General features: G+C 44.1%; 1 protein-coding gene across 5 annotated transcripts in view; it reads right to left on the bottom strand.

Annotated features, from left to right (window-relative positions):
* The window catches only part of SMAD9 (SMAD family member 9), a 97,257-nt gene that overhangs the window by 50,720 nt on the left and 19,267 nt on the right, over positions 1–27,270 (bottom strand). For all 5 annotated transcript variants that reach the window (XM_029602724.1, XM_029602725.1, XM_029602726.1 and 2 more), the window contains one exon: positions 14,065–14,650. In XM_029602724.1, the coding sequence (XP_029458584.1) occupies positions 14,065–14,476 (412 nt within the window). In that variant the 5' untranslated portion in view covers positions 14,477–14,650. The remainder of the gene's footprint in view (positions 1–14,064; positions 14,651–27,270) is intronic.

Consider the following 27,270-nt stretch of genomic DNA (forward strand, 5'->3'; position numbering starts at 1 on the left):
CAGCCTTCTCTTCTCCAAGCTGAAAAGCCTTAACCTCTTTAGCCTTTCTTCACGAACGAATCATTCCATCCCCTTTATTTATTTATTTATTTATAGTTTTTTATATACCGCCGCTCATCAGAGATATCACGTCGGTGTACAGTGAACAGGAACTTACGCCGGAGCGTTATACATTTAACAAAGGTTAATATATAAGAATTTGAACATAAAACAAGTAGAAGCAATTAAAAAACAAAACGATCATTTAGGAGTAACCTAACTGAACTGAGTTAAACAAAGCTGGAGAATATAGGGATTCTAGGAATTTAGGTATGAGGTTAGGGAATGGTAAAGAAGAAAAGGAATTCTAAGTTAGAGGTGGTAAGAGGGGGGAGATAGCATTTAGATTGCAATTAAGAGCAGTTATATAGAAGGGTATTGAGAGTAGAAGCAGATATAAGGGGACATCAGAGATGGTGTATAAAAAGGAGGTGTTGGGTAGATAAGGCAGGGCATATAAAGGAGTAGAAAGACATATGTATATCAAGTATAGGCATGTGTGAATAACCATGTCTTGAGTTTTTGCTTGAATGTTTTGGGAGATAGCTCAAGGCGTAGTTCGGAGGGCATAGTATTCCATAACAAGGGGCCGGCAAAGGAAAACGCCATCATTTTTATCATTTTGGTCGCCCTTCTCTGTACCTTTTCTAATGCCACTATATCTTTTTTGAGATGCGGTGACCAGAATTGCTCACAATATTCAACGTGTAGTCACACCATGGAGCGATACAGAAACATTATGATATTCTCTGTTTATTCTCCATTCCTTTCCTAATAATTCCTAGAATTCTATTTGCTTTCTTGGATGCTGCTGCATACTGAATAGAGGATTTCCACGTATTATCCACAATGACGCCTAGATCCTTTTCCTGAGTTGTGACCCCCAATGTAGCTATAATTTGGGTTGCTCTTCCCTATATGTATCGCTTTGCACTTGTCCCCATTAAATGCCATTTGGATGCTCAGACTCCCAGTCTCCCAAGATCCTCTTGCAAATTCTCACAATCCTCTTGTAATTTAACAACTCTGAAGAAAACAGAGAATGAACGATTCAAAGCAAGGGCACAGAAGGTGGAACAAAGTAAGTAGCAGTAAACTGGAATCTAGAGAAAGGGGATTACAGAAAAGGAAGGGAATGACTTTGCAAAAGAAGTGGAGCATTAAAATGTGTGTGAGTTGGTGTTACTGAGCACTACAACAGAGACAGAAGATCACTGAGAAGGGACCAGATGAACCAAAACATGACAGGCACATGAAGCAGAACAATCAGAGGGAGAATGAGTGAGACCAACAGAGAGATTAGAGCAAATAATTTATTTCATACACTATATAAAACATATTGGTATATAAGAGCCTTAGCCATACCACAAAGAGATATAGTATGAACTGAGGGACAGGTGGGTCCTGTATGCGTAAGGGTCCCATCTGGCAGACAGTGTACAGTAGAAAACAATTATTTGGCCACCAGATTTTTTCAGCAGGAGAGAGGAGACCATGTGGCAACCAAGAAAAACCTGAATTTCTGTCACCCTTTTATTAACTTGTATTGTTTATGACTGTCATATATCAAAGAAATGGTAAAGTGACTGTAAATCCAGACAGAATTGTATCTTTAAAGGACTGGCAAGTCCATTAATTACCATGCACATGTAAGAATCATCGCGTGCCACCTTCGACACCAAGGCTGGCAACCTTGATGCTCCAGTTCTTTCCATGCTTAACTTTTCTCTTTGCCCTTCTTTCCAGACCACCGCCATTTTTAATGCCATTGCCCCAAACTGCTCTTTGTTTTCCTGATCGCTGTTGCCTTTGTCATTCCATCTATTACTAAGGGCCTGATTTACTAAGGCTTTTCTCCCATTCTGTATCTATGGGAAAAATGCTTGGTAAACGAGGCCCCTAGATATTTATTTACTAAGCATTATTCCTATAGACACAGAATGGGAGAAAAGCCTTAGTAAATCCAGGCCTAAGTTAGTTAGATAACATTACTGGAAACTAACCCTGCAGTCATAATTTGGGGAACAGAGCTGGGTTTCAGAAATCGGCCCTTTGTGTAATTTTTTAGTCCAAACTCAGCTTCTGCTGCTGAAATTCCTGCAGCGACATCACTGAAGTTTCCATCGACGAGCGAGTGCCATTCAGGCAGTAACTTCAGAAGCCCAGGTCCCACTGTGGCATCAGATACAACAAGTCTGATCTTTGAGACAGATACTTTCAAGCCTACAGCCCCCTATAGTGACTACAAGATGCACTTGGAACAAAAGGTCTGACAGAGCTCTGTCAGGAAACCGACTTTCTGTGTTTGAGGAAGATGGTGAAGGCCTTCTGTTTTATTCAGGCCTTTGATGACGTATGTCCCTGAGGGCCAAGCTGCTCTTGCCTTTTAAATGTTTCATTGTATTTAGGTGCATGCTGGAATGCACCTAAATACAATGAAACACCTTGGATGATAGACAGGCGGGCTGAAAATATTTTAAATAAAATAAATAATTACATTTGCATTCTATGTTTTCTTTGTATGTAAGTCGCCGTAGGCATGGTCTGTGAGTTAGCGGGTTATGACTTTACTAAATAAATAATAAAGCAATCATGCAGCAGTCCCCCCATTAAAACTCCATTTTCATATCAGTTAATATTTGAATTTCAAACTTTGGTTTGATTGCGGGAGCAATACTAGTTATCATGAAATCCATCCCCACCAGGTTTGAAGAGCCAAACAGAGAGAACGTGCTCAGCCTTTCAGCTAGAGCAGTTTCAGAAAGTCCGTCGCTAATACTGTACTTAGCAGAGAGAGCCTGAACCGTCAACCTGGCATCATATATAGCAAATCGAGTTTTATTTTCTCTGCTTCCAAAAATTCTGCTCTCTGCCTACAAACTTCCTCAATGTAGAGAGCTGAAAAGAGGATTTTTCATGCTTACTCCCATCTATGCATATCACATCTTAACTCTCCACTACTATGAAAACTTGGACCATCCCTCGTGAAAGGAGCCATCAGTTTCCTGGATGAGGATGTTATTTGCTTGAATTTTAGAAACGTGAATCCAGGAAGAACGAACCACAATGTCCTTAGCCATGTGACATTGCTCTGTCAGAGAGGGAGAAAGGTTTCCCCTATGCATGGAGCTGGCATGTCCTGGGCAATATTTTCAAGATGCAGACATGCAGGAAATATGCAGCAGGTTTGTAATACTCCTATTAGTTTGAACTTATCTGAATGGTTTTCTTATAGTAGAGCAATAACAGGGGAACGTTTCTTTTATTTTCACCAGCTAGCATTTTCCAGTTTCTGAGCTTTCAATCAATTGGAACCAACTCAGCAGTGGTGATTTTGTGCCGGGTCACTGACCCGGAATCATTTTGGTGGCATTCAGTGGCCTGCGAAGGCCAAAGAGAAGGAGATGTCTTCATCGTCGCCTGGGTCGTGAAGGAAGAGGACAGTTGGTGCCTGCCGGTGAAGAGCCTGGGGATGCAGTAAAGGAGAGACTGCTAATGACGAGGGAGGTTAGAAATGATGTGCTGTGGAGAGGGGGATTGAGAGAGAGGCTGGGAATGGGAGGATCAAGGGAGAAAGAGAGACTACTGGGAACAAGGGGGTTGAGCAATAGAAAGACTGCTGCTCTGGGGATGGGGAGAGGAGAAACAGAGAAAGAGAAGTTGTCAGGGATAAAGGAGATTAAGAGAGACTACTATGCTGAGGATGGAGGATTGAGGGAAACTGCTGGGGAAGAGGGGGCCTGAGAGATTGCTGTGCTGGTGTTGGGGGGATCAAGAAAGAGAGAGCAACTATCGGGAATGGAGAGAGCAAGTGCTGGGAATGGAGGGAGATTGAGGGAGAGAACAGAGACCCCTGGGAACAAGGAGATTGAGAGAGAGAAGCTGCTGGGGATAAAGGCTTTGAGAGAGTCTCTCACCACTGTAGCTACTCAGAAAGTAACTGGAGGGTGGTGGAGAGAAGGTCAATGCAAGCCCCACCTCACTATCACCTCCCAACAACCTCCACTACCCAGCATCCCCCAATCCTATTCTTTTTGAAGAAAATCAGCCCTGCAACTGTCACCACTCCCTGCCATCTTGACGGGGAAGCCACGGAGCTCAGATACCATGGGGGTCTTTGTTTCCGGTTTCCAGAGCTATTTTCCATATCAGTTCTTCCTCCATATCAGCTCTCGAGCAGGGAGATGTGCCTCCCTCCAGAGCTGTGTCACTTGGTCAGCCAGTGGATGTTTCTGTCTCCTTCATTTTCATAGCGCTCCCAGCACTGGCTGACTGAGGTCTGGGAATCAGTCCTGCACTTCTCTGCACTGAACTCTCCCTGACCCACTGACAATTAGCAATACAATTCTCAACAGAAAATAAAATATAGTTACAAACATTAAAATAGATGCAATAAAGAGAGATAAAGGCTAATAAGAAGTGGAGGTGATGAGCGGTATACAATTAGGTATAAACCATAAAACAGTATAGCGCTATGTGAGTTAATGGAACCTTATCTTGAATATTTCAATGATTGAGACTTGAGAATACCTTGGGTAACCTTCAGAAATCCTCCCGAAAGGAGTCGCCTTCATACATTTCAATAACATGTTTGTGAGGTATCTCTTCCCAAATACTTACTTGTTCACGTTTTTTGGCAGTATTCTTCGAGTTTCTTAACAGGTTTCTTTGTTTTGTTTTGTTTATTTGAATTGAATTCCCTCCGCAGGGCTCCACTATATTTTCAACATATTCAGGTCACCAGCCTTCACACCGGTACTGTTGTTTGTCTTTTGTGTTTTGTGCTCTTGCCTTGGTTTTTGTCATGCTTTTCTTTGCTTTCCCTCCTTTCCACCTTTTTGTCCTCCACTTCCCTTCCCCTTCCTTCCCCCCTTTTTCTCTTCCTCTCCTCCTTCCCCCCCCCTTCCCTCCTACCTTCCTTCCCCATCCCCTTTCCGTCCCTTCCTTCCCCCCTTCCTCCCCTCTCCCCCTTCACCCCCTTTTCCCCTCCTCTCCCCCTCGTTCTTCCCCTCCCTTCCCTCCCCCCTTCCCCAATTTTTCTTCACCTTCCTTCTCATGTTTCCCCGCTTCACCTCTGTATTACCGTTGATCCTTCCTTGACTAATCTACATTACCTTCTGAAAACTTGGTATAGCATTAAACATTCTTATGTTTACTATTACATTAAAACTAATCTTCAAGCATTGTCTTCTTTTTTTAAATATTTTTTATTTACCATTATGTCAGTTATTCAATTTTCATGCAATCATATTTATATGTATTTATCAACATTTGATGTTATTGACTTCCTTGTGCTGTTGGTGTCTTTGTTATTTTTATGATTATTTTTATGGTTCCTCATTATAGCACTGTTTTGATTCTTCCTAGTTTCACTTTTGGGCTTTTGTCCCTCCCGACGCAGCCCTTGTGGCGAAACACGGTCCATGTCGGGGGACCAAAAGATTTGACTGCAAGCAATTGTTAAATAAAGGATATGTTGGTCTGATTAATTCTCAAGTCTCAATCATTGAAATATTCAAGATAAGGTTCCATGAACTTACATAGCGCTATACTATCTTTTATGGTTTATACCTAATTGTATACCGCTCATCACCTCCACTTCTTATTAGCCTTTGCTGATCCTCGTGGAGTTTATGGCTGTTCATGCCCCTGACACCTTCAGCTACTCAGAACAGTACTTTAACGCATTACTTTTGGATGCTCCCTTGTTTTCGGATTCTCTGCCAGTCCCTACTTCTGCTTCTTGGTCTGAGATAATTTTGACCCAAAAACGTGCTACCCGAGCTGAACTTCATTCCGCTACACTTGTTGAATACTGTCGTGTCGGATGTATTCCCTGTGGACTCCACATTTGAAAAGAACCCCACCTTCATGCAGAAGACTGAATTTGTGAAAAGATGGAATCAGATTCTGAATAAGTGTTCGTTCGACTTAATGATCTTGATTGTCAAAACTTCTAAACGTACAGCACTTGCTTGCCAAGAAAAGGTAGATTCCCAGTTGAATGATCTGAAACTTCAACTTCCTATAGACACCTTTTCAGAACAGCTGGAGGAGTTCAAGAAGAATCTTGACACATTCCGAGCAGATCTCAAAACCAACAAATACAAGAAATTTCTTTGTGACGAATCAGATTATTCTAAAGGTTTCGTTTATCCATGGATGTCCACTACACGCTCCGCTCGGAAGCGAGTCACCTTCGCCGGATCTTCAGACGACTCCTCTGGAGATGAAGCTTATCCAGCTATTCCAACTTCCTCTTCTTCTTCTTCCCTTTCCTCTACTGTTCTCCCTCTCCCTGCAGTACCCCCTCTTTTTTTAGATCAAACACTCCACAACAAACCTCAACAACTCCTCAGACAGGATTGTGGATACCGCAACAGGTTTCGTCAACAGAGTCTTCCTTGCACGCAACGTGTCTCACGGTCAAAATAGTCCTCCCTACCAGACCTGTGGCAATAATTTCTTCTGAGGTTGATGTAAGTGATGTTCCTATCTTTAATTTATCAACACAACCTTTATCAATTTCGGAATCTCAGGTTCTACGTCGTGGCCTCTCATTTGTTCCTACATGTGGTTATAATCCTTTTACCATGCGGATCTCCCTCCAAACATCTTTCAGGCTTTTACATACCAAACTGTTTTTTGACAGTCACCATCGACCCCTGATTCTTCTATTATTTGCAGGAAATCCAGGTGGATGCCCCCTAGTCCCTTGGATCCTTTGATCAAAACTTTTTAACATTTGGTACTACATCATCTCACATCAATTGATTCTTCCTCTGTGTTTCCGTTTCAGAATCTGTCTCGTGCAGAACTCTTAGCCACTAATGCCTTAGCATCTGACACCTCTATAATTATCAAGCCGGCTGATAAAGGCGGTGGAGTAGTCATCTTGGATCAGCTAAATTACATCATGGAGGTGAATCGTCAACTATCTGATCAGACCTTTTACAGACTTTTGTCTGCAGACTGCACAAATTTCTGAGCTAGTGGATCGTGGCCTCTCCTTACATTTCCTAACTACACATGAAGCCGCTTTCTGGATCGAAAAACATCCCACTACCCCTGTTTTCTATATCCTCCCAAAAATTCATAAATCTGTAACTAATCCTCCAGGTTGCCCTATAGTTTCCGGTATTGGTTCCCTTTTGGAGCCACTTTCAATTTTCGTTGACAAATTTCTTGTCCCATTTGTCCCACTCATACTTTCATTTGTCTGTGACTCCAGTCACTTTATTGGTCTTATTCAGTCTCTAACACTACCAGGCTCCTCACTTTTTCTGGTCACCTTGGATATCGAATCCCTATACTCCATTATCCCGCAGGAGGAAGCTATTGAGATTGTTAGCTCAATCTTGGAACAATGTGATGCCCCTTGCCGCATACCCACAGACTCCTTGGTTGTACTTACCAGCATTGCTCTCAAGAACAACGTTTTCTGTTTTGATGGTCAGTTTTACCAACAGATAAAGGGGACAGCTATGGGTGCAACCTTGGCCCCCGATATCGCGTGCCTCTACGTGGCCAATTTTGAAAAGAGGTTTGTATATAATTCCCCGTTCTACAGTTTTATTATCACATGGCTTCAATACATTGATGATGTCTTTTTGGTATGGTCAGGGACTGATATTCAGTTTTACATGTTCTTAGATGTCTTGAACTTCTGTGATACTAACCTCTGTTTTCAAGCACACATACATCCTTCCTCCATTTCATTTCTAGATTTATTTATTACATTTCACTCAGGTGTTCTCTCTACTTCTATCTATCGAAAACCGACTGATCGTAATACGTTACCAAATTTCACTAATTTTCATCCAAGATGCCTTCATGAGAACATACCCGTCGGACAATTCTTCCGGTTACGACGCCTCTGCTCTTCACGCGATGACTTTGTGATCCAAGCTCGGTCCATGATGGTTCATTTTGAATCACGTGGCTATTCACATCGCCTTTTGAAACGTGCGTTCAAGCGTGCTCTCTATAGTCATCATGAACTTCTACTGTTACCACAGAACCAGTCTGTTTCACCTGAACTCACATGCATTCTTCCTTTTTCTTCTAAAACAGGTCAGGTTTGCACAATCATCCGTCAGTTTTGGCATATTCTTTCTCCACAACCTTTGTTCCAGGATCCTCCCCGTTTTGCATTCACTTGCGCTCAAAATCTCAGAGATATTTTGGTCTCCTCGGACCTTTGTCCCATTCCTCATGCAACCTCATCTTCTCTTGGCCAGTCCACATGTGGGACATGTGCTGCTTGTCCCTTGTCACTTAGTATACAGAATTCCACTCATCCCATGTCCAAACATTCCTTTTCGCTCCGCCATTCTTCTTGTAATACCACTGGGGTCATATATGTCATTATTTGCCATGTTCATACTTGTATGTAGGAAAAACCTTATGACCCTTGAAAACTCGTGTCTTTGAACATATGAGCTGCATATGGAACTCTAGAGAAGAAGCCCCCATGGTGCCACACTGATTAGAATTTCATCATCAACCAGAGGACTTACGCTTTTTTGCTATTGAGGTCCCCACCCCGCGGGCACGTGGAGGGGACTTTACATGTGGCTCCTAAGACGTGAACAATGGTGGATTTTCACTCTTCATACATCTTCCCTGGCTGGATTGAATCGGGAGATTCAATGGTCGACTTTCTTCTAATATGAAATCTTTTACATCCCTTGATTTTTTCAGTTTCAGCTTACCTGCTTCCTTTGGTCCTCCCCTTTTGTTCTCACCCTTTCCTTTCCCATTCCTTCTCTCCCCCCCTTCCCCCTCCCCTTCCCCCCCCCCTTTTCCTCCTTCTCCTCCCACTTCCTCTTCCCCCCTCCCATTAGTTTCTTCCTTCCCCTTCCCCCTCCCTTGTCCTTCCCTTCCCCCTTTCCTCTCATCCCCTTCCTTTCTTCTCCTTTCCCCTCTCCCCTCCTTCCTCTACCCCTTCCCCTTCTCCTTTCCCTTCCCCTTCCTCCCCCATCCTTTATTACTAAAATAATAAGATAATAGATTCAATTTTTCATATTTATTTTTCATTCCTATTTTCTCTTCCTTTTTTACTTTCACTTTACTGTTTTGATTCTTACAATACACTGGTTTTTCTCATTAAGTTGCAATTTTTAATTCTTTAAATTCTTTTCTACCCTTCCTAGCTTGGATTTATTGATTTGTTTGGTTTCCATAGATGCTTATTCCCTTTAATTCTCGCGTGTCTTCTCGCGTGATTTTGGTCCTCCTTCCCCTTTAAAATCTCGGCGTGCCAATGCAGCAGCAGACCTGCGGAGTCGCCATACTTTCTCTTTCATTCGGTAAGTTTTCCTTTCGTTTTCTTGTTTTTGTTTTATTTTCTAGTCGACCTCTCTGCCTACACTGTTTGTTGATATTTGCTGTCATTGCTATGATCAAAGTGCTTTACATGCTCCTCCTACCTTGGGTAACCTTCAGAAATCCTCCCGAAAGGAGTCGCCGTCATACATTTCAATAACATGTTTGTGAGGTATCTCTTCCCAAATAATTACTTGTTCACTTTTTTTGGCAGTATTCTTTGCGTTTCTTAACAGGTTTCTTTGTTTTGCTTTGTTTTAGTTGAATTGAATTCCCTCCGCAGGGCTCCACTACATTTTCAACATATTCAGGTCACAGGTTTCACCGGTACTGTCGTTTGTCCTTTGTGTCTTTGTGCTCTTGCCTTGGTTTTTGTCATGCTTTTCTTTGCTTTCCTCCTTATTCCACCTTTTTGTCCTCCACTTTCCTTCTCCTTCCTTCCCCCCCCCTTTTTTCTCTCCTCCCCCCTCTCCCCCTCTCCCCTTCACCCCTTTTTACCCTCCCCTCTCCCCCCCTGCCCTCCCCTCCCTCCCCCTCCCCTTCCCCAATTTTTCTTCACCTTCCTTCTCATGTTTCCCCACTTCACCTCTGTATTACATTAATCCTTCCTTGATATCTAAATTACCATCTGAAAACTTGGTATAGCATTAAACATTCTTATGTTTACTATTACATTAACACTAAACTTCAAGCATTGTCTTCTTTTTTTTATATTTTTTATTATTTACCATTATGTCAGTTATTCGATTTTCATGCAGTCATATTTATTAGGGATGTGAATCGTTTTTTGACGATTTAAAATATCGTCCGATATATTTTAAATCGTCAAAAATCGTAAATCGGGGGAAGGGGGAGGGGAAAGGGGAGGGCGGGAAAACCGGCACACTAAAAAAACCCTAAAACCCACCCCGACCCTTTAAAATAAATCCCCCACCCTCCCGAACCCCCCCAAAATACCTTAAATTACCTGGGGTCCAGAGGAAGGGTAAGTCCAGCGGGGGGTCCGGAACGACCTCCTGCAGTTGAATCGTGTTGTCTACGGCCGCCGCCATTTTGAGCAAAATGGCGGCGCAAAATGGCGCCGGCCGTAGACAACACGATTCGACTGCAGGTCGTTCCAGACCCCCGCTGGACTTTTGGCAAGTCTTGTGGGGGGGTCAGGAGGCCCCCCCAAGCTGGCCAAAAGTCCCTGGGGGTCCAGCAGGGGTCCGGGAACGACTTCCTGCATGCGAATCGTTTTTCCGTACAGAAAAACCAAAGGTAGCGCCGGCGCCATTTCTACAAGCACCGGAGGTCCGAGAGTGGAAGATCACAGCGGGACCCTTCCTCTGGACCCCAGGTAATTTAAGGTATTTTGGGGGGGTTCGGGAGGGTGGGGGATTTATTTTAAAGGGTCGGGGTGGGTTTTAGGGATGTTTTAGTGTGCCGGTTTTCCCGCCCTCCCCCCCACTGACCCCAGGTAATTTAAGGCATTTTGGGGGGTTCGGGAGGGTGGGGGATTTATTTTAAAGGGTCGGGGTGGGTTTTAGGGATGTTTTAGTGTGCCGGTTTTCGATTTTCACAATTTTCACGATTTTCACGATATTTAAAAAACCCAAACGGCGACGATCCGATTCCCTCCCCCTCCCAGCCGAAATCGATCGTTAAGACGATTGATCACACGATTCACATCTCTAATATTTATATGTATTTATCAACGTTTGATGTTATTGATTTCCTTGTGCTGTTGGTGTCTTTGTTATTTTTATTGTTATTTTTATGGTTCCTCATTATAGCATTGTTTTCATTCTTCCTAGTTTCAGTTTTGGGCTTTTGTCCCTCCCGACGCAGCCCTTGTGGCGAAACACGGTCCGTGTCAGAGGTCCGAAAGATTTGTCTGCAAGCAATTGTTAAAAAAATGAAGGATATGTTGATCTGATTAATTCTCAAGTCTCAATCATTGAAATATTCAAGATAAGGTTCTATGAACTCACATAGCGCTATACTATCTTTTATGGTTTATAAAGAGAGATAGCCATAGCAGCAGGGCCGGCGGAACCACCAGGCGAGCTAGTCCTGTGCCTAAGGTGCCGAGATTTAGGGGGCGCCGCCGCCACTTGTGGTCACTTCAGGCGGCAGAATTTTGAAAGGGCAAAAAATGCCCCTTCAAAATTCTGCCCAGCCCCCGCCTCACCCTGCCTTCCACCACCTGTCGTGTGACCCTCCCAATGCCTTTAGCCCCTACCATGTGACAGGGGCCAACCAATGGCACCGGTAGCCCCTACCACATGGTAGGGGCTGAAGGCCATTGGCGCCATTTTGATTAGTGGCATCCGACGACCTGGGAGCGGCAGATGGCTCCCGGGCTCCTCGCTGGACCAGGTGTTTTGTAAGTTGGTTTTTTTTGGGGGTGGGGGAGTAGCGGCATGTGGTCCCTGCGCCTGGAGTTAGGGCTGTGACCGGGGGCGGGGCTGGGGGTGGCGCAAGGCTGAAGGTGCCTAGGGTACCTAATCCCCTTGCACTGGCCCTGCATAGCAGGAAATGGAAAAAGGATACACAAGAAACCTGGATGCTCAGTTTTTTCTGCCTGTATTGTTCTGGATTCAACGTTAGTGGCCTTTCCTTCCATGTTCTGAGATCAATCTTCCTCCCTCCAGCTGCTCTATAAAGTTACAGTCAATGGTATATACAGCTCCACTTTCCACAAAGAACCTTTCATAAAAACGATTTCCAGACTGGTCAAGACTGCAGTGGCAAAAATGACACACAGAGGCGAATAAACTCTTTTTACCCACATAGAATCAGTATGTTGAGAAAACTGCCCACCTTTACTGCAGGTACACATGCTGCTCTACGATGCACCTTCTTTTACCTGCACGATCAGGAGCTGTTCCTTAGGTCGCGTTTAGGTCAAAGAGCAAAACACAGCAAGCAGACTGAATTTTCAAATGTACCTGTAATATTTCTTTTACATTCCCCCCACCCTCCAAAAAAAAAAAGCAAGCAGAACTTCTGTGGCTAATTTGTCTATGAGGCAATAAGCGAAGCAAAATTATCTGGCTAATTTTAAAACAAGCGTTCGTGCGCCCATACAAGCATGTAGCAGCATGCGAGGAGATACACTGCAGTTTTAAACTGTACACGCTCTTGCGCATGTATGTTTTAAAATACACCTCCTGCGCGTAAGTATGAGTCTAATCTTACGAGATTGCTCGGGAAAACGTACTTCGCATATCTTTCCTAGGATTTTGCCGGTTTTTACGCGCGTATGTAAGGCAAATTTTAAAACATCCAGTTTTTCCAATTAGTCCACCAATTTGGCCAGGGAATACTGAGGTCCTCAAGACCCCTATCCTGTAAACCCTATAACTCAAGATCTACAGACTTGCTCCTCAACTCGAGCAGCAGCAAAGTTATGCAGCTAACAGGCCAATGTGCGCCCAGGCCTCCGGTTTTAAAATACGGAGTTACACATGTAACTGTTAGCCCAGCCCCGAAAGCCCATGCCACGCCCCTTTTCTGGCCTCTTATTTTTTATGCGCACATGAGTATATATACATGTGTACTTCGCGGCTTTTTTACATCCACATGGCTCACGCACGGCCCACACACATTTTATAACTGACCTGTGTGCAATTTTGCTTCGATTATCAGGGCAAATAAAGCGTACACGTGGTATTTGCACCAATACAGGCAGCTTGATTACTGCTCCCAAACAGATTTACTTTCAAGGACAAGAGCCTACCTCATCAGATGCAGCCTTGACAGCATGGACTCTTGTCCTTGAAAGCTTAGGCCTCAATAAATCTGCAAGTTTATTAAATGCCTGTGTCATTTTTCATAAAGAGGTAGGGGATAGGGATTGCAGAGCTGAGCAGTTGAGAGGATGGGCAGACTAGATAGGCCATATGGTCTTTGTCTGCCATTGTATTTCTATGTTTCTGGCACCTACAAACAATGAAGCCATGAATTAGGAACAGATTCATTAGTGGGACTCCAGAGATGTGCCATGCAACATTCTTTCCGCATTTATAAATATCACTAGAAGAGCATTAAGTGACGTTTCTTTATCTTGAGAGTGACTGGTCTCATTATAATAAGCCAGATGCCCTCCATCTTATTCATCTCATTAAGCTGATATCACAGAGGAGTTGGAATAAATGGGAAATTTCACCCCCTTCTGTCCCCTTCGGAGCAGGCTGGAAGGGTTGAATTGATAATGCAGTCCTATTCTCCACCTATGGCAAAGCTCTGCTAAAAAAAAACCAAAAAAAAAAAACCACAGCTCTTATTCGTCTCCTCTACAACAGGCACCTGAGCACATCGGGAAAACAGTGCCTAGCTACAGCTACTCCACATTTCAGGCACTTACTACATAAATAAGCTAGAGACTGTCCAAACATTCAAAGGCGCTGTGTTTATGTAGCAGAGCAGCACCTCGAAACCATTCAGCCAGTTAGCAGGGGCAACACGTAGGGGAGGAGGAGAAAGAGGAGACCAAGGACGTCCGGCTCACAGATAAATCAGTTTATAAATGAGATTACTTTGGAAAAGCAATTCCTGCCATAAAATAAGAGACGGCTCCCTGCTCACAGTCATCTCTCATCTAACTGTGAGCAAGAGGTTACAGTTATGCGTCAGCTTATGAAAGAGGGTACCGAAGTAATGCTACAGAGAGAGGGGAGGTTTAAGAGAGGCACTTTCTGATCAATATCTCACCTGGGGTCTCCACCCGTCGGTAATGGTAAGGGTTTATGCACACTTCCTTCTGTTTCGAACCGAAAGGAAATTCGCAGCACTCCAGCGGCTTCAGCTCATGGTGAGACTGCAGATCAGGCCACCGCCAGACCCGGCAGTAGATGACGTGGGGCAGGCCCTTGCGATGCGACACCTGCAGCCTTCCATCCAGTGACCGTGGGATGGTGATGCACTTGCTGGGCTGCCCGGGGCAGCTGAGCGCCCTCTCCAGTTCCTCCATGGCCCCTTTCTTCTTCTTTAGTTTCTTCACCAGGGAGTCAACCGCTTTCTCTGCCCATTTCTCCTCTTCATCTCCTTGCTTCCAGCCCAGCAGTCTTTTCACTGCCGGGCTGGTGAAGGAGAACAGGGAACTTATAGGGGTGCTGGAGTTCATAGGAAGACTTGGGTTATGGGAACAGAAATGGAAAGCTGTTTCCTGTACAGTGCGGATAGGCCCAGGGAAATCTTCAGCAGCGAACGGGCGGCCGCCTTGTTAAAGCAGCATTTCCTCATCTGTTTTCAGGGGCAGCTTGGGAAGTCTTCAATTCTGCATCTTTTCTGATCTCACCTGGTAGAAGAATAAAAGTCTCAGTTAGTCTTAAGATCAGTATGAGTTTTTGACCCTTACTGAAACATTCCCTTTATGCAGGAATCCATAACAAACCAATTTACAGCAATCCTAGCTTATGAGGAGGCTAAGACACTCCGTCCGGCCCCCTTAAGAAAATCTCATACAGTATTTGTCGGAATGGTCACACTCAGCCCTAGAAATCATCTTCACGGCTTCCAGTCAATGTGTTATAAAGAAGAAACACTGTACATATTTTATAGTGAAATGGGGGAAACTTTTCTCACCAGTTTGCAGAGAAAGTAGAAACAGAGTAGTGTGTTAGACATTCGAAGATAAAAATGACTTACAACCACCAAAGTAGCTGGGTAGCTTACATCTTCCAGTATTTGTTAGTCTTATACAGGTATCGTCTCTACCTAGAATTTTGCTTGTGCAGGGAACCTTTGGTTTCCCTCCCTAAAAGGAATGCACTAAATTTCTGGGGAGATCCAGTGCAGATGTAGTAAATAGAGGTATGGGGTTTTACTCCCCCCTTGTGGAGCTTCAGATGGTACGGTCTAGCTGTTTATCATCCTAAAGCACCATCAATCCTCATGGATTTTGTGTTGGACTTTCAAGCAGACGGGAGCCCCCATGTCTCCTGCTGTGTAAATGTTTCCCTTATTTATTAAAAAGGAGTTGGAAATTTCACCTTGTGGGGTCATCCTCCTGTCTGACCTGATTTTGCTTGTTTTTACTCCTTTAATCCATTCTGGAGAATTCACTGTGCGAGCCTGGTCCCCCTTACTGCGGTGGATTGGGGCATCCCTGTGTTCAAGGCTGGATTTTTCTGGATATCTTCAGGAGAAAATTAGAGCTTTGTTGTCTAAAATTCTTTTGGCCGGCTGGATACCTTTCACATATTTCAAAAGCCTACAGAATTTCTAATATTATGGCTAGAAGACAGCGTGTGACGGTAAATGGAACTTACTCTGAAGTGAGAGCGGTGTTAAGCAGAGCACCACAAGGATTGGTGTTGGGACCAGTTCTGTTCAATATCTTTGTGAGCAACACTGCGGAAGGGATAGTAGGTAAAGTTTGTCTATTTGCGGATGATACTAAGATCTGCAACAGAGTGGACACGCAGGAAGGAGTGGAGAGAATGAGAAGTGAATTAAGGAAGCTTGAACAGTGATTGAAGATTTGGCAGCTGGGATTCAATGACAAGAAGTGCAGAGTCATGCATCTGGGATGCGGTAATCCAAAAGAGCTGAATGTGGTGGCAATTACTGCCCTTATCCTGATACATTTGATGCAACTCCAACATTGCTCTCTGCTTCAACGGCAAGAGGTAATGGGGAATTGGACTCAGACAGCAGCCAACAAGGGCCCTGACTTTGATGGTCTGGGAAACTGATAAGTATGGGGGTGACCTGGATGGCACGGCAGATGCTACCATAAGCTTGCTGGGCAGACTAGATGGATCAGTTGGTCCTTTTCTGTCGTCACTTCTGTGTTTTCTATGTTTCTATGACTTTGTAAACATGATATGATTTCCCAGTCCAATCATGCTCAATAGCCAGGACGGGTGCCAGAGGAAAATATTAACCTCCACTGATATCATATTACACAGAATTCAACAAAATGTACATTGTATCCACTGTGAAAAAGATCAAAATACATGTTGAGGTATAATGACTCAGGGCCAGGACTGGGAGGAGCCAGGTGGGGTGGCTGCCCCAGGGTGTCAAGCCCAAGGGGCTGTCATCAGCAGAGTTGCTCTTTTACCTGTGCGTAAAGCACACAAGGCTGTGCGCCAATGTCCCGAATCTCAGGCAGCAAAGAACAGCCCTCTGCTTCATGCTCTAGCCCCTCCCCTCCCAGGCAGCATGCAAGGAGGGGACTGTGGGGAATGAGCCTGGAGCAGACAAGAGTACAGTGCAAAACACTGTACTCTTGTCTGCTCCCCAGTCCAGCCCCTAATCCAGCCCCCAGTCTGCTCCCCAATCCAGCCCCATCCTCTCCTCTTGTTGGAGGGTGAAGCTGGAGTAGATAGCTGAACAAAGAATTCCGTTTTTGTCTGCATCTTTATATTTCTAATTTGTTATCTGAACCAATACACGGAACCTCCTATGGGAAAACCGAACTGGAATGTTTCCTCTTACTTCTCACCATAGGAAAAATATTCAAATTATGTTTCAGTAAAAGTGACACAAAGTCCCTCCATTACCAGACACATTCTGAAGTAACACAAATCCCTGCAAAAAGCCACTTAGAACCTATATAGCAAAGCTGCATTAACCAGAACCTACATACCCAAACAGCACTAACTCCTAGAACTCAAACTGCAACAACTCTGTGTGAAAAGGCAGCAGCAGCAGCCTCTTCTCCCTGTAACAGCAGCAGAAGCCCTCCTCCCCCATATTTGGTGAGAGTCTGTATTCTGTGTACGTGACTGAGGTGAAGTATTCTGCTAGCATGTAAGTTCTGTGTAGGGATCTGTAGGAGTCCAGCTCGTTCTGTTTTCCCACAGGAGGTGCTGCATTGGTATTTTAGGATTATTTGCCTTGCAGCCTTTTCATACAGAGTTGTTGCAGTTTGAGTTCTAGGAGTTGGTGCTGTTTTGGTATATAGGATCTGGTTAGTGCAGGTTTGCTATAAAGGTTCTGAGTGACTTTTTGCAGGGTTTTGTGTTACTTCAGAATGTGTCTGATAATGGAGGGACTTTGTGCCACTCTTACTGAAGTGGCAACATAATTTGAACATTTTCCTTTGGTGAGAAGTAAGAGGAACATTCCAGTTCAGCACAGCCAGCTGCTTCGGAGATTACCTGCAACCAATGTAGTCAAATTTACTTTTAATTGATAAATTTAGGAATCTCTTGAGATTCTTTTTGTAGTCTATTTCTTAAAGTCACATAAGGCATGTTCATCAGACCCTGTGATATGAATCCTGAAACATATTTGTATTATATGTATTTATATACACAAAACACATTTTAATATTTAAAAGTATGACATCCAATTATATGATTTAGAGGTTGTTCTGGGAGGATTGTGGTAGAATGATTGCTGAATTTTATTACCAAAATATTAGTGGGGGCCTTTGGGCCTAAAAATGAATGGGGGAGGGGGGAGAGGGAGCCAGAAGGCTGAAGGATCTAAGCAAGTGGCTTCCAAACTTGTCCTGGAGAATCCTCAGCCAATCAGGGTTTCAGGATACTGCATGGAACAAACCTGTGTGGGAGAAGGTTCAGGGCTGCCTCAAGGTCTGTGGGTGCGTATTAGCTCACAGGCCCCGTGCAGAAGTTATTTTAAATTTCTCCTGCTATTGCTGCTGCCGCTGCCCAAAGATCTACAGCATTGCAGCCTGAGGCGCATAGAAGGGAGGAGAGAGAAAACAGAGGGAGGGGGGGGAGGGTCTGCCACTGGCCGGGGGTGAAGTGGGGAGGAGCCAGCAGGATGTTGGGATGTAGTTAGAGAAAAGCCTGCTGAGCAGGCAGCTGGTGGGGGAGAGGCAGTCATGGCTGCCGCAGAGGGGTGGAGGAGAGGGGGCTGCTGCTGCTGCTGGGCAGGAACTTGTGGGGGAAGAGGGCTACTGCTGCTGCTAGACAGAGAATAGGGGAGAGGGGACTGCTGCTGGAGAGAGGGTTGGGGAGAAGAGACTGCTGTAGCTGCTGCTAGGCAGAGCGTTGTAGGAGTGAGGGGGTTGGGAGAGAGAGGGGCTGCTGCTGGACAGAGGTGAGGAGGAGAGAGGGGGAATGTACTAGGTTAAGGGATAGGTGGTAGAAAGTGGATGCTGGTGGGCAAGGGGTGGAGGGGAAGAAAGAGGAGGATACGGGGCAAGGAAAGAAAAGACCTAACAGGTCCGGTTTGTAATTGCTTGTCAGGTGTTCTCCTGTCCTCCTGAAACACTGCACAATGTGCAAACAGTGCAGATTTCTTTTAACGCCAGAGTAACAAATTGTGATGAACAGGAGGATAAGAGAAGGCAGCTTGAAAACCACGATCAATGAGTTTCTTTCATGCCTGCCTCAGGTAAGTGTTTGCTCTCGGTTCCTCCTTGCGCAATTCAGGAGAAGGCTGGTTATACCTTTTCTTATCAAGAGGTGTTCTCCCCAGCATAGGGCATAGGTAAACAGTTGCACTTGATAAGCCAAGGTATTCCAGTACTATCCTAGCAGCTAACACAGAGAATAATGCAGCAACATTCAGCAATTATTTTATTTCTCTGGCAAAGTTTAAAATAAACATGGCTATCTCTTGCAGCCAAATGAAATAGCTCAGCAGTGACATCAGAGCGAGCCAGCACACTACTGTTGGCAGTGGGAAACAAGCCAAGGTGTGTAGGAAAGTGAATGGAGCGCTTTGCTGCACACCAGGCAAAACAGCTCAAGATGAAATGTCTGCATTGTGTAATTTCTCCCCCTGCTCATTACCATGTCTTTTAAAGTATGATTTGAAAACTTATGAGAGCATTTAAAGCCTATGAGTGCTTTCCATTAGGAGAGGTAACTCTAAACTGGGCTCAAACCATCAAACGATGAAAGCATGAAGGCCATTTTCAAACCCAGCCTGAAATGTGAATGCACTGCAGATCTACTAATACTAATCTACTAAATCACGAGACATTGCAAAATCTACCTTGTTATTTACTTCTCTCAGCATAATCTCATGAAAGAAAACAAATAATATAGTAAATGATAGCAGAAAAGGCCCAAATTGGGCCATCCAGTCTGTCCAACTGCAGTTAAGAACATAAGAATATAAGAATATGCCATACTGGGTCAGACCAAGGGTCCATCAAGCCCAGCATCCTGTTTCCAACAGTGGCCAATCCAGGCCACAAGAACCTGGCAAGTACCCAAACACTAAGTCTATTCCATGTAACCATTGCTAATGGCAGTGGCTATTCTCTAAGTGAACTTAATAGCAGGTAATGGCTTCTCCTCCAATCAGCATTTAAATTCCCATACGCAACCCGGTACCAGCTCTCCACCCAACCTCCATGTCTTGTATGATTACTTCTTAAGACAAACTTGCACACTTGTCTTAAGAAATAATCACACATCACAATTATCCAACAAACAATCGTGAAAATTCTGGTCCCCCTGACGCAGGGGGACCCCGTGCGGCCGGGGTCCGTGTCGGGGTCCCGTGTTTATATAAAATATTGTATACTGTAGATTTTCACACCGTGCATAATTTACGTGTGCATATGCAAAAATAAAAAATCATTTTGTTAACTGTTTGTTGTGGGAGTCTCAGTTTAGTGGACCCTTGGGCCGACCTGCTGGAGACTGGGAATAGATGGTCAATGTCTCTAATGAATAGCAGGCCGGGAGGCAGATGCTCTTCACCCTGGAAGCTGGTACTCCCCCGGGAGAAGCCCGTAGGAGCCCAACTGCTGGGATTTAGGTGGCTTCACCCTTGGAAGCCGAAGCCCCCCCGGGAGGAGCCCGTAGGGGCCCGGCTGCTGGGACTTAGGCGGGTCGTGGATCAGGACAGGTAACTGGAACCAGACTAGGACAGTAGCAATACTGTAACTGGGTTCGGGTTCTGGAACCAGACAGGAACTGAAGCAAGACTCGGGTACTGGAACCAGGCAGGAACTGTAGCAGGCAGACAGGAACCAAGCAGGTACTGTAGCAGGAACGGAGCGACGAAGCCAAGCGAGTCACTCCGGGGCACAGCACAACAGGGAACCGGGAAGCTAACCCGTTTTCACCCCCCTGTTTAATGTAATCTATTGGTTATATGTAAGGGCCCCGCCCAAAAGTTAATCTTGTTCCGCTGTTATATGTAAGGGCTCCGCCCAAATGTTTTTGTTTTTTGTAAACCGATGCGATGTGTCAACGGATGTCGGTATAAAAGAGACCTTAAATAAATAAATAAATAAAGGACCGGATGGCCGCAGCCGGCTTATCAAGGCCTCGGCGTCTGACATCAGGAACTGGGCGGAGTCACCAATGGCGGGAAACGGGCTAGAAAGGCGCCCAAGTGGCGCGCGCGCCTAGGAGCAGGACGTCCTCAGGAACCTTCACGGCTGCGCAGCCCCAGCGGGGCTGCGCCGCCAAACAGGCCGCAAGCCAGGGCTCCGGAGGCGGGAGCAGGTCCGGGAACAAGGAAGTAAGGGCCTGGTCGCGGTGCTCGCGGCCAGGACCGCAACACTGTTATTGCTCAGCATAACTCTTTGCCATACATTATTTTGTTGTTATTTACCTATATGTGTGTGCTGTTTACTCCGCCCTTTCCTTGTCCATATTGTATGACTCCAGATTTCATTCCTATATTTATATAGAAGAACTGGTTGAATGCTACTATCAAATAATTTGAATGGTAATTTTACTGGGTGGTTGAAACTGGCCAGGATTCTTTTTCTTTTTGCACAAAAGGACCATGGGGCTTTTTCTTATAGTATCTTTTATAGCCAATGTAAAGGCAGGGAACTATGCTCTGAGAGTGGGTGTGATGTGTGGGATTGTCTCTTTGATTTGCTTCCTCTATTCTTAGCTTACCTCCCTGTTACCCCTTCCCCCCCAAAACAGAAAAATACTTCTGTCTAGAAATGCCACTGTAATGAGGACAGGTTGAGGTCCAGGAGGAGAGAAAGACAGACTGATTGGTAGGGTCACTTTTCACAATAATGATATTTTCCCCATACTAATTGAATAGATCATCATCTGCCATTGGTGAAGATCCTGGCTGGACTGTCCCTGACATTTTGTTTTTTTCAAAAATCACCACTGTGCATACTGCTTACTCTTGTCTACTTTCATGGCCTTTGAGGCCTCTAGGTCATGCTTCCATTATCCCTTCACATTTTACAAGTAAGGATCCTCTTTATTTATCTATAACCTTTTGAAGTCCATTACTAATTTAGGGGGTCATGTATCAAAATGCGGTAAGTACCGCTTGCGATAGCAAAAGGGGCATGTTTTATGCTAATATAGTATTTATCGCAATTTGCGATAATTACCTGTGCGAAGAGCTAAGTTTGTGCACATTGCGATACCATTTCAGATTCTGCGATGTGCCAAACCTGATGTATTTCCTGCATTCAACCACTGGGAGACCAGATTTTCAATGAGAGAGAGAGAGAGAGAGAGAGAGAGAGAGAGAAACTGGCCATAATAGCATGGCCTATAGGCAGGTATTTGTAACCCTAGGGTAGGCCCACCTAGTAACTCGAGGTGGGGATTAGGTAAGTGTGTAGGGGGTTAGGGGCCACTTTGACATGCTACGTGACACCTACGAACAGAACAGTGGTCTCTTGTGAAGATTTGATGGCCTTCGGAGTGAGGAAACTCACTCCAAGATGGGATTTGGGCAAGGTTCTCTCAACCTAGCTTGATGGACTCTCTACCTCCACCACTTGTTCCAGGAGAGTATTCCAGGCATCCACCACTCTTTCCATGAAAAAAATATTTCTGATGTTCCTGAATCTACTCACTTAGAACTTCCTATCATGACCTCTAGTTCTACAACCTCCTTGTCAATGAAAAAGGTTTACTTCTTGGCATTATTAATACCTTTCAGGTGTCTCTATTATATTCCCCCTTTGCCTCTACAGTATACAAATTCAGGTGCTTAAGTCTCATTTCATATGGCTTTTGGTTGACTTTCTCTAGACCACCTCTAGCCTCTATGCACTCTATGCACTTAAATCTCGTCCCATATGGCTTGTGATATTGACCCTGCACTGAGAGGAGAGGATCACCTTGCTGGTGGCTGAAAGGAATCAGTAAGTTTTTGCTTGAGACATTGTCTTTTTCAAAAGTATTGGGGCAAAGTTAACTATTTGGAAATATTATTTAGTGTGTTTGTGCTTTTAATAGTCAGTAAGGCAGCGAATAAACAAGTTAGACTGTTTGTATTTTTAAATGGTCAGTCAGTAAGGCAGCTAGTAAGCAGTAGTTAGTGTGTTTATTTTTAAAAGTCTGTAAGACAACTAGTAAGCAGAACTGAGTGTTTGTATTTTAAAAAAAAAAAAGTAGCCAGAAGCTAGAAATAAGCTAGGAGCAGTGTATACCTAAGTAAAAAGGTTGAAAAGTTCAGTTCAGTTACTCACCTTGAAAAGGTGTTGAGGTAGTGTGATTTGTTTGATTAGGTACCAACATTTGATAATCAAGAGAGCAGTGAGTCACTCTGGCTGACTAACTGAAGTTAGACTGTTTGGATTTCCCAACCCTCCCACCACTTGCCCACCCACCCCTAGCTCATCCTTTAATTTATAGGCAGGTGCCACTTTCACAAAAAAAAACAAAAAACTTTATTGAGAGTTTGATCAGTCCCTTGTAGGCCACTACCAGACATATAGTGAATTCACTAATACATTTAAAGGATGTTAATTAGACACATTCCTACTCCCATAGCAACCTAAAACTTAACTAGGAACTGAACAAAATTGAGATGAAGGCAGCAGCCCAGCAGCAAGAGGGGGGCTTCCCAGTCTTTTGCGTCGAGTGTCACATGTATGATTTTTTACCCGCCGGTGAGAAGTTGTACATGTGCATGCGATGCAAAGAGCTCCTGGCTCTCAGAGAACAAGTCCGATCACTGGAGGCTAGATTGGCAGACCTGGAGGAGCTGAGGCAGACAGAGAGGTATATAGATGAGACCTTCAGGGACATAGTAGCCAACTCCCAACTTTAGACTGGCAGCCCTGGTGCTGCCTTGGAGGAAGAAGGTCTCATGATTGGAGAGCATCAACCGGGTGCAGCAGGAAAGGATCCTGTAGCAAGGACCTGCTCTCCAGGTGATGCATTGTCCTTTCGCACCGAGGATATCTCCCCAAGGCCTACTGCCCAGGAGGGAAGGGTTAGGTCAGCCGTCATAGTTGGTGATTCGATTATTAGGAATGTAGACAGCTGGGTGGCTGGTGGGCGTGAGGATTGCCTGGTAACATGCCTACCTGGTGCGAAGGTGGCGGACCTCACGCGTCACCTAGATAGGATTTTAGACAGTGCTGGGGAGGAGCCGGCTGTCATGGTACATGTGGGCACCAACGACATAGGAAAATGTGGGAGGGAGGTTCTGGAAGCCAAATTTAGGCTCTTAGGTAGAAAGCTTAAATCCAGAACCTCCAGGGTAGCATTCTCTGAAATGCTCCCTGTCCACGCGCAGGTCACCAGAGGCAGGCAGAGCTCTGGAGTCTCAATGCGTGGATGAGACAATGGTGCAAGGAAGAGGGATTCAGTTTTGTTAGGAACTGGGGAACCTTTTGGGGAAGGGGGAGTCTCTTCCGAAGGGTTGGGCTCCACCTTAACCAGGGTGGAACCAGACTGCTGGTGCTAACCTTTAAAAAGGAGATAGAGCAGCTTTTAAACTAGAACAAAGGGGAAAGCCGACAGTCGCTTAGCAGTGCATGGTTTGGAGAGAGGTATCTTCAAAGGATACTAATGATGCATTAGAATTAGGGCATCCCGACAGTGAGGTTTCAATAATAAGAAAAGTAGTCCAAGTGCCTGTAACTAAAAACTCACCTGAGCTAAAAAAATTCTAACTTATCCCTATCAATTAAAAAGCAGAATGAAAATACAAACAAAAAACAAACTTTGAAATGTTTGTTTGCTAATGCCAGAAGTCTAAGAAGTAAGATGGGAGAATTAGAATGTATAGCAGTGAATGATGACATAGACTTAATTGGCATCTCAGAGACATGGTGGAAGGAGAACAACCAATGGGACAGTGCTATTCCGGGGTACAAATTATATCGCAATGACAGAGAGGAGCACCCGGGAGGCGGTGTGGCGCTTTATGTCCGGGACGGCATAGAGTCCAACAGGATAAACATCCTGCATGAGACTAAATGCAAAATTGAATCTTTATGGGTAGAAATCCCTTGTGTGTCGGGGAAGACTATATTGATAAGGAGTATACTACCGTCCACCTGGTCAAGATGGTGAGACGGACAGTGAAATGCTAAGAGAAATTAGGGAAGCTAACCAAATTGGTAGTGGGATAATAATGGGAGACTTCAGTTACCCCAATATTGACTGGGTAAATGTATCATCGGGACATGCTAGAGAGATAACGTTCCTGGATGGAATAAATGATAGCTTTATGGAGCAATTGGTTCAGGAACCGAAGAGAGAGGGAGCAATTTTAGATCTAATTCTCAGTGGAGCACAGGATTTGGTGAGAGAGGTAACAGTGGTGGGGCCGCTTGGCAATAGTGAACATAATATGATCAAATTTGAATTAATGACTGGAAGAGGAACAGTATGCAAATCCATGGCTCTCGTGCTAAACTTTCAAAAGGGAAACTTTGATAAAATGAGAAAAATTGTTAGAAAAAAACTGAAAGGAGCAGCTACAAAAGTAAAAAGTGTGCAAGAGACGTGGTCATTGTTAAAAAATACCATCCTAGAAGTACCGTCCAGATGTATTCCACACATTAAGAAAGGTGGAAAGAAGGCAAAACGATTACTGGCATGGTTAAAAGGGGAGGTGAAAGAAGCTATTTTAGCCAAAAGATCTTCATTCAAAAATTGGAAGAAGGATCCAACAGAAGAAAATAGGATAATGCATAAACATTGGTATGTTAAATGTAAGACATTGATAAGGCAAGCTAAAAGAGAATTTGAAAAGAAGTTGGCCTTAGAGGCAAAAACTCACAGTAAAACCTTTTTTAAATATATCCGAAGCAGAAAGCCTGTGAGGGAGTCAGTTGGACTGTTAGATGATTGAGGGGTTAAAGGGGTACTTAGAGAAGATAAGACCATCGCAGAAAGATTAAATGATTTCTTTGCTTCGGTGTTTACTGAAGAGGATGTTGGGGAGGTACCCGTACTGGAGAAGATTTTCATGGGAAATGATTCAGATAGACTGAATCAAATCACGGTGAACCTAGAAGATGTGGTAGGCCTGACTGACAAACTGAAGAGTAGTAAATCACCTGGACCGGATGGTAAACACCCCAGAGTTCTGAAGGAACTAAAAAATGAAATTTCAGACCTATTATTAAAAATTTGTATCCTATCATTAAAATCATCCATTGTACCTGAAGACTGGAGGATAGCTAATGTAACCCCAATATTTAAAAAGGGCTCCAGGGGCGATCTGGGAAACTACAGATCGGTTTGCCTGACTTCAGTGCCAGGAAAAATAGTGGAAAGTGTTCTAAACATCAAAATCACAGAACATATAGAAAGACATGGTTTAATGGAACAAAGTCAGCATGGCTTTACCCAAGGCAAGTCTTGCCTCACAAATCTGCTTCACTCTTTTGAAGGAGTTAATAAACATGTGGTTAAAGGTGAACCGGTAGATGTAGTATACTTGGAGTTTTAGAAGGCGTTTGACAGTTCCTCATGAGAGGCTTCTAGGAAAAGTAAAAAGTCATGGGATAGGTGGCTAAAAGACTGGAAACAGAGAGTAGGATTAAATGGACAATTTTCTCAGTGGAAGGGAGTGGGCAGTGGAGTGCCTCAGGGATCTGTACTGGGACCCTTACTTTTCAATATATTTATAAATGATCTGGAAAGAGATACGACGAGTGAGATAATCAAATTTGCAGATGATACAAAATTGTTCAGAGTAGTTAAATCATAAGCAGAGTGGATAAATTGCAGGAAGACCTTGTGAAACTGGAAAATTGGGCATCAAAATGGCAGATGAAATTTAATGTGGATAAGTGAAGGTGATGCATATAGGGAAAAATAACTCATGCTATAGTTATACAATGTTATGTTCCATATTAGGTGCTGCAACCCAAGAAAGAGATCTAGGCGTCATAGTGGATAACACTTTGAAATCGTCGGTTCAGTGTGTTGCGGCAGTCAAAAAAGCAAACAGAATGTTGGAAATTATTAGAAAGGGAATGGTGAATAAAACAGAAAATGTCATAATGCCTCTGTATCGCTCCATGGTGAGACCACACCTTGAACACTGTGTACAATTCTGGTCGCCGCATCTCAAAAAAGATATAATTACGATGGAGAAGGTACAGAGAAGGGCTACCAAAATGATAAGGGGAATGGAACAGCTCCCCTAGGAGGAAAGACTAAAGAGGTTAGGACTTTTCAGCTTGGAGAAGAGACGGCTGAGGGGGGATATGATAGAGGTGTTTAAAATCATGAGAGGTCTAGAATGGGTAGATGTGAATCGGTTATTTACTCTTTCGGATAATAGAAAGACTAGGGGGCACTCCATGAAGTTAGCATGTGGCACATTTAAAACTAATTGGAGAAAGTTCTTTTTTACTCAACGCACAATTAAACTCTGGGATTTGTTGCCAGAGGAAGTGATTAGTACAGTTAGTATAGCTGTGTTTAAAAAAGGATTGGATAAGTTCTTGGAGAAGTCAATTACCTGCTATTAATTAAGTTGACTTAGAAAATAGCCACTGCTATTACTAGCAACGGTAACATGGAATAGACTTCTTTTTTGGGGTACTTGCCAGGTTCTTATGGCCTGGATTGGCCACTGTTGGAAACAGGATGTCTGGCTTGATGGACTTTGGTCTGACCCAGTATGGCATGTTCTTATGTTCTTATTCTGGTAGCTTTTCTCTAGTTCACCTCCACCCTATCTGACTGTGCAGCGGCATTATCACCTCTCTTTTTCTGCTAGTTATGCCTCTCCCTATTCACCCCAGAATCATTCTAGTTTTGTCACCATTTTGAGATCATCAGA

The sequence above is a fragment of the Rhinatrema bivittatum genome, chromosome 5 (genome assembly GCF_901001135.1).
Source record: "Rhinatrema bivittatum chromosome 5, aRhiBiv1.1, whole genome shotgun sequence".
NCBI classification, from domain to species: domain Eukaryota; kingdom Metazoa; phylum Chordata; class Amphibia; order Gymnophiona; family Rhinatrematidae; genus Rhinatrema; species Rhinatrema bivittatum.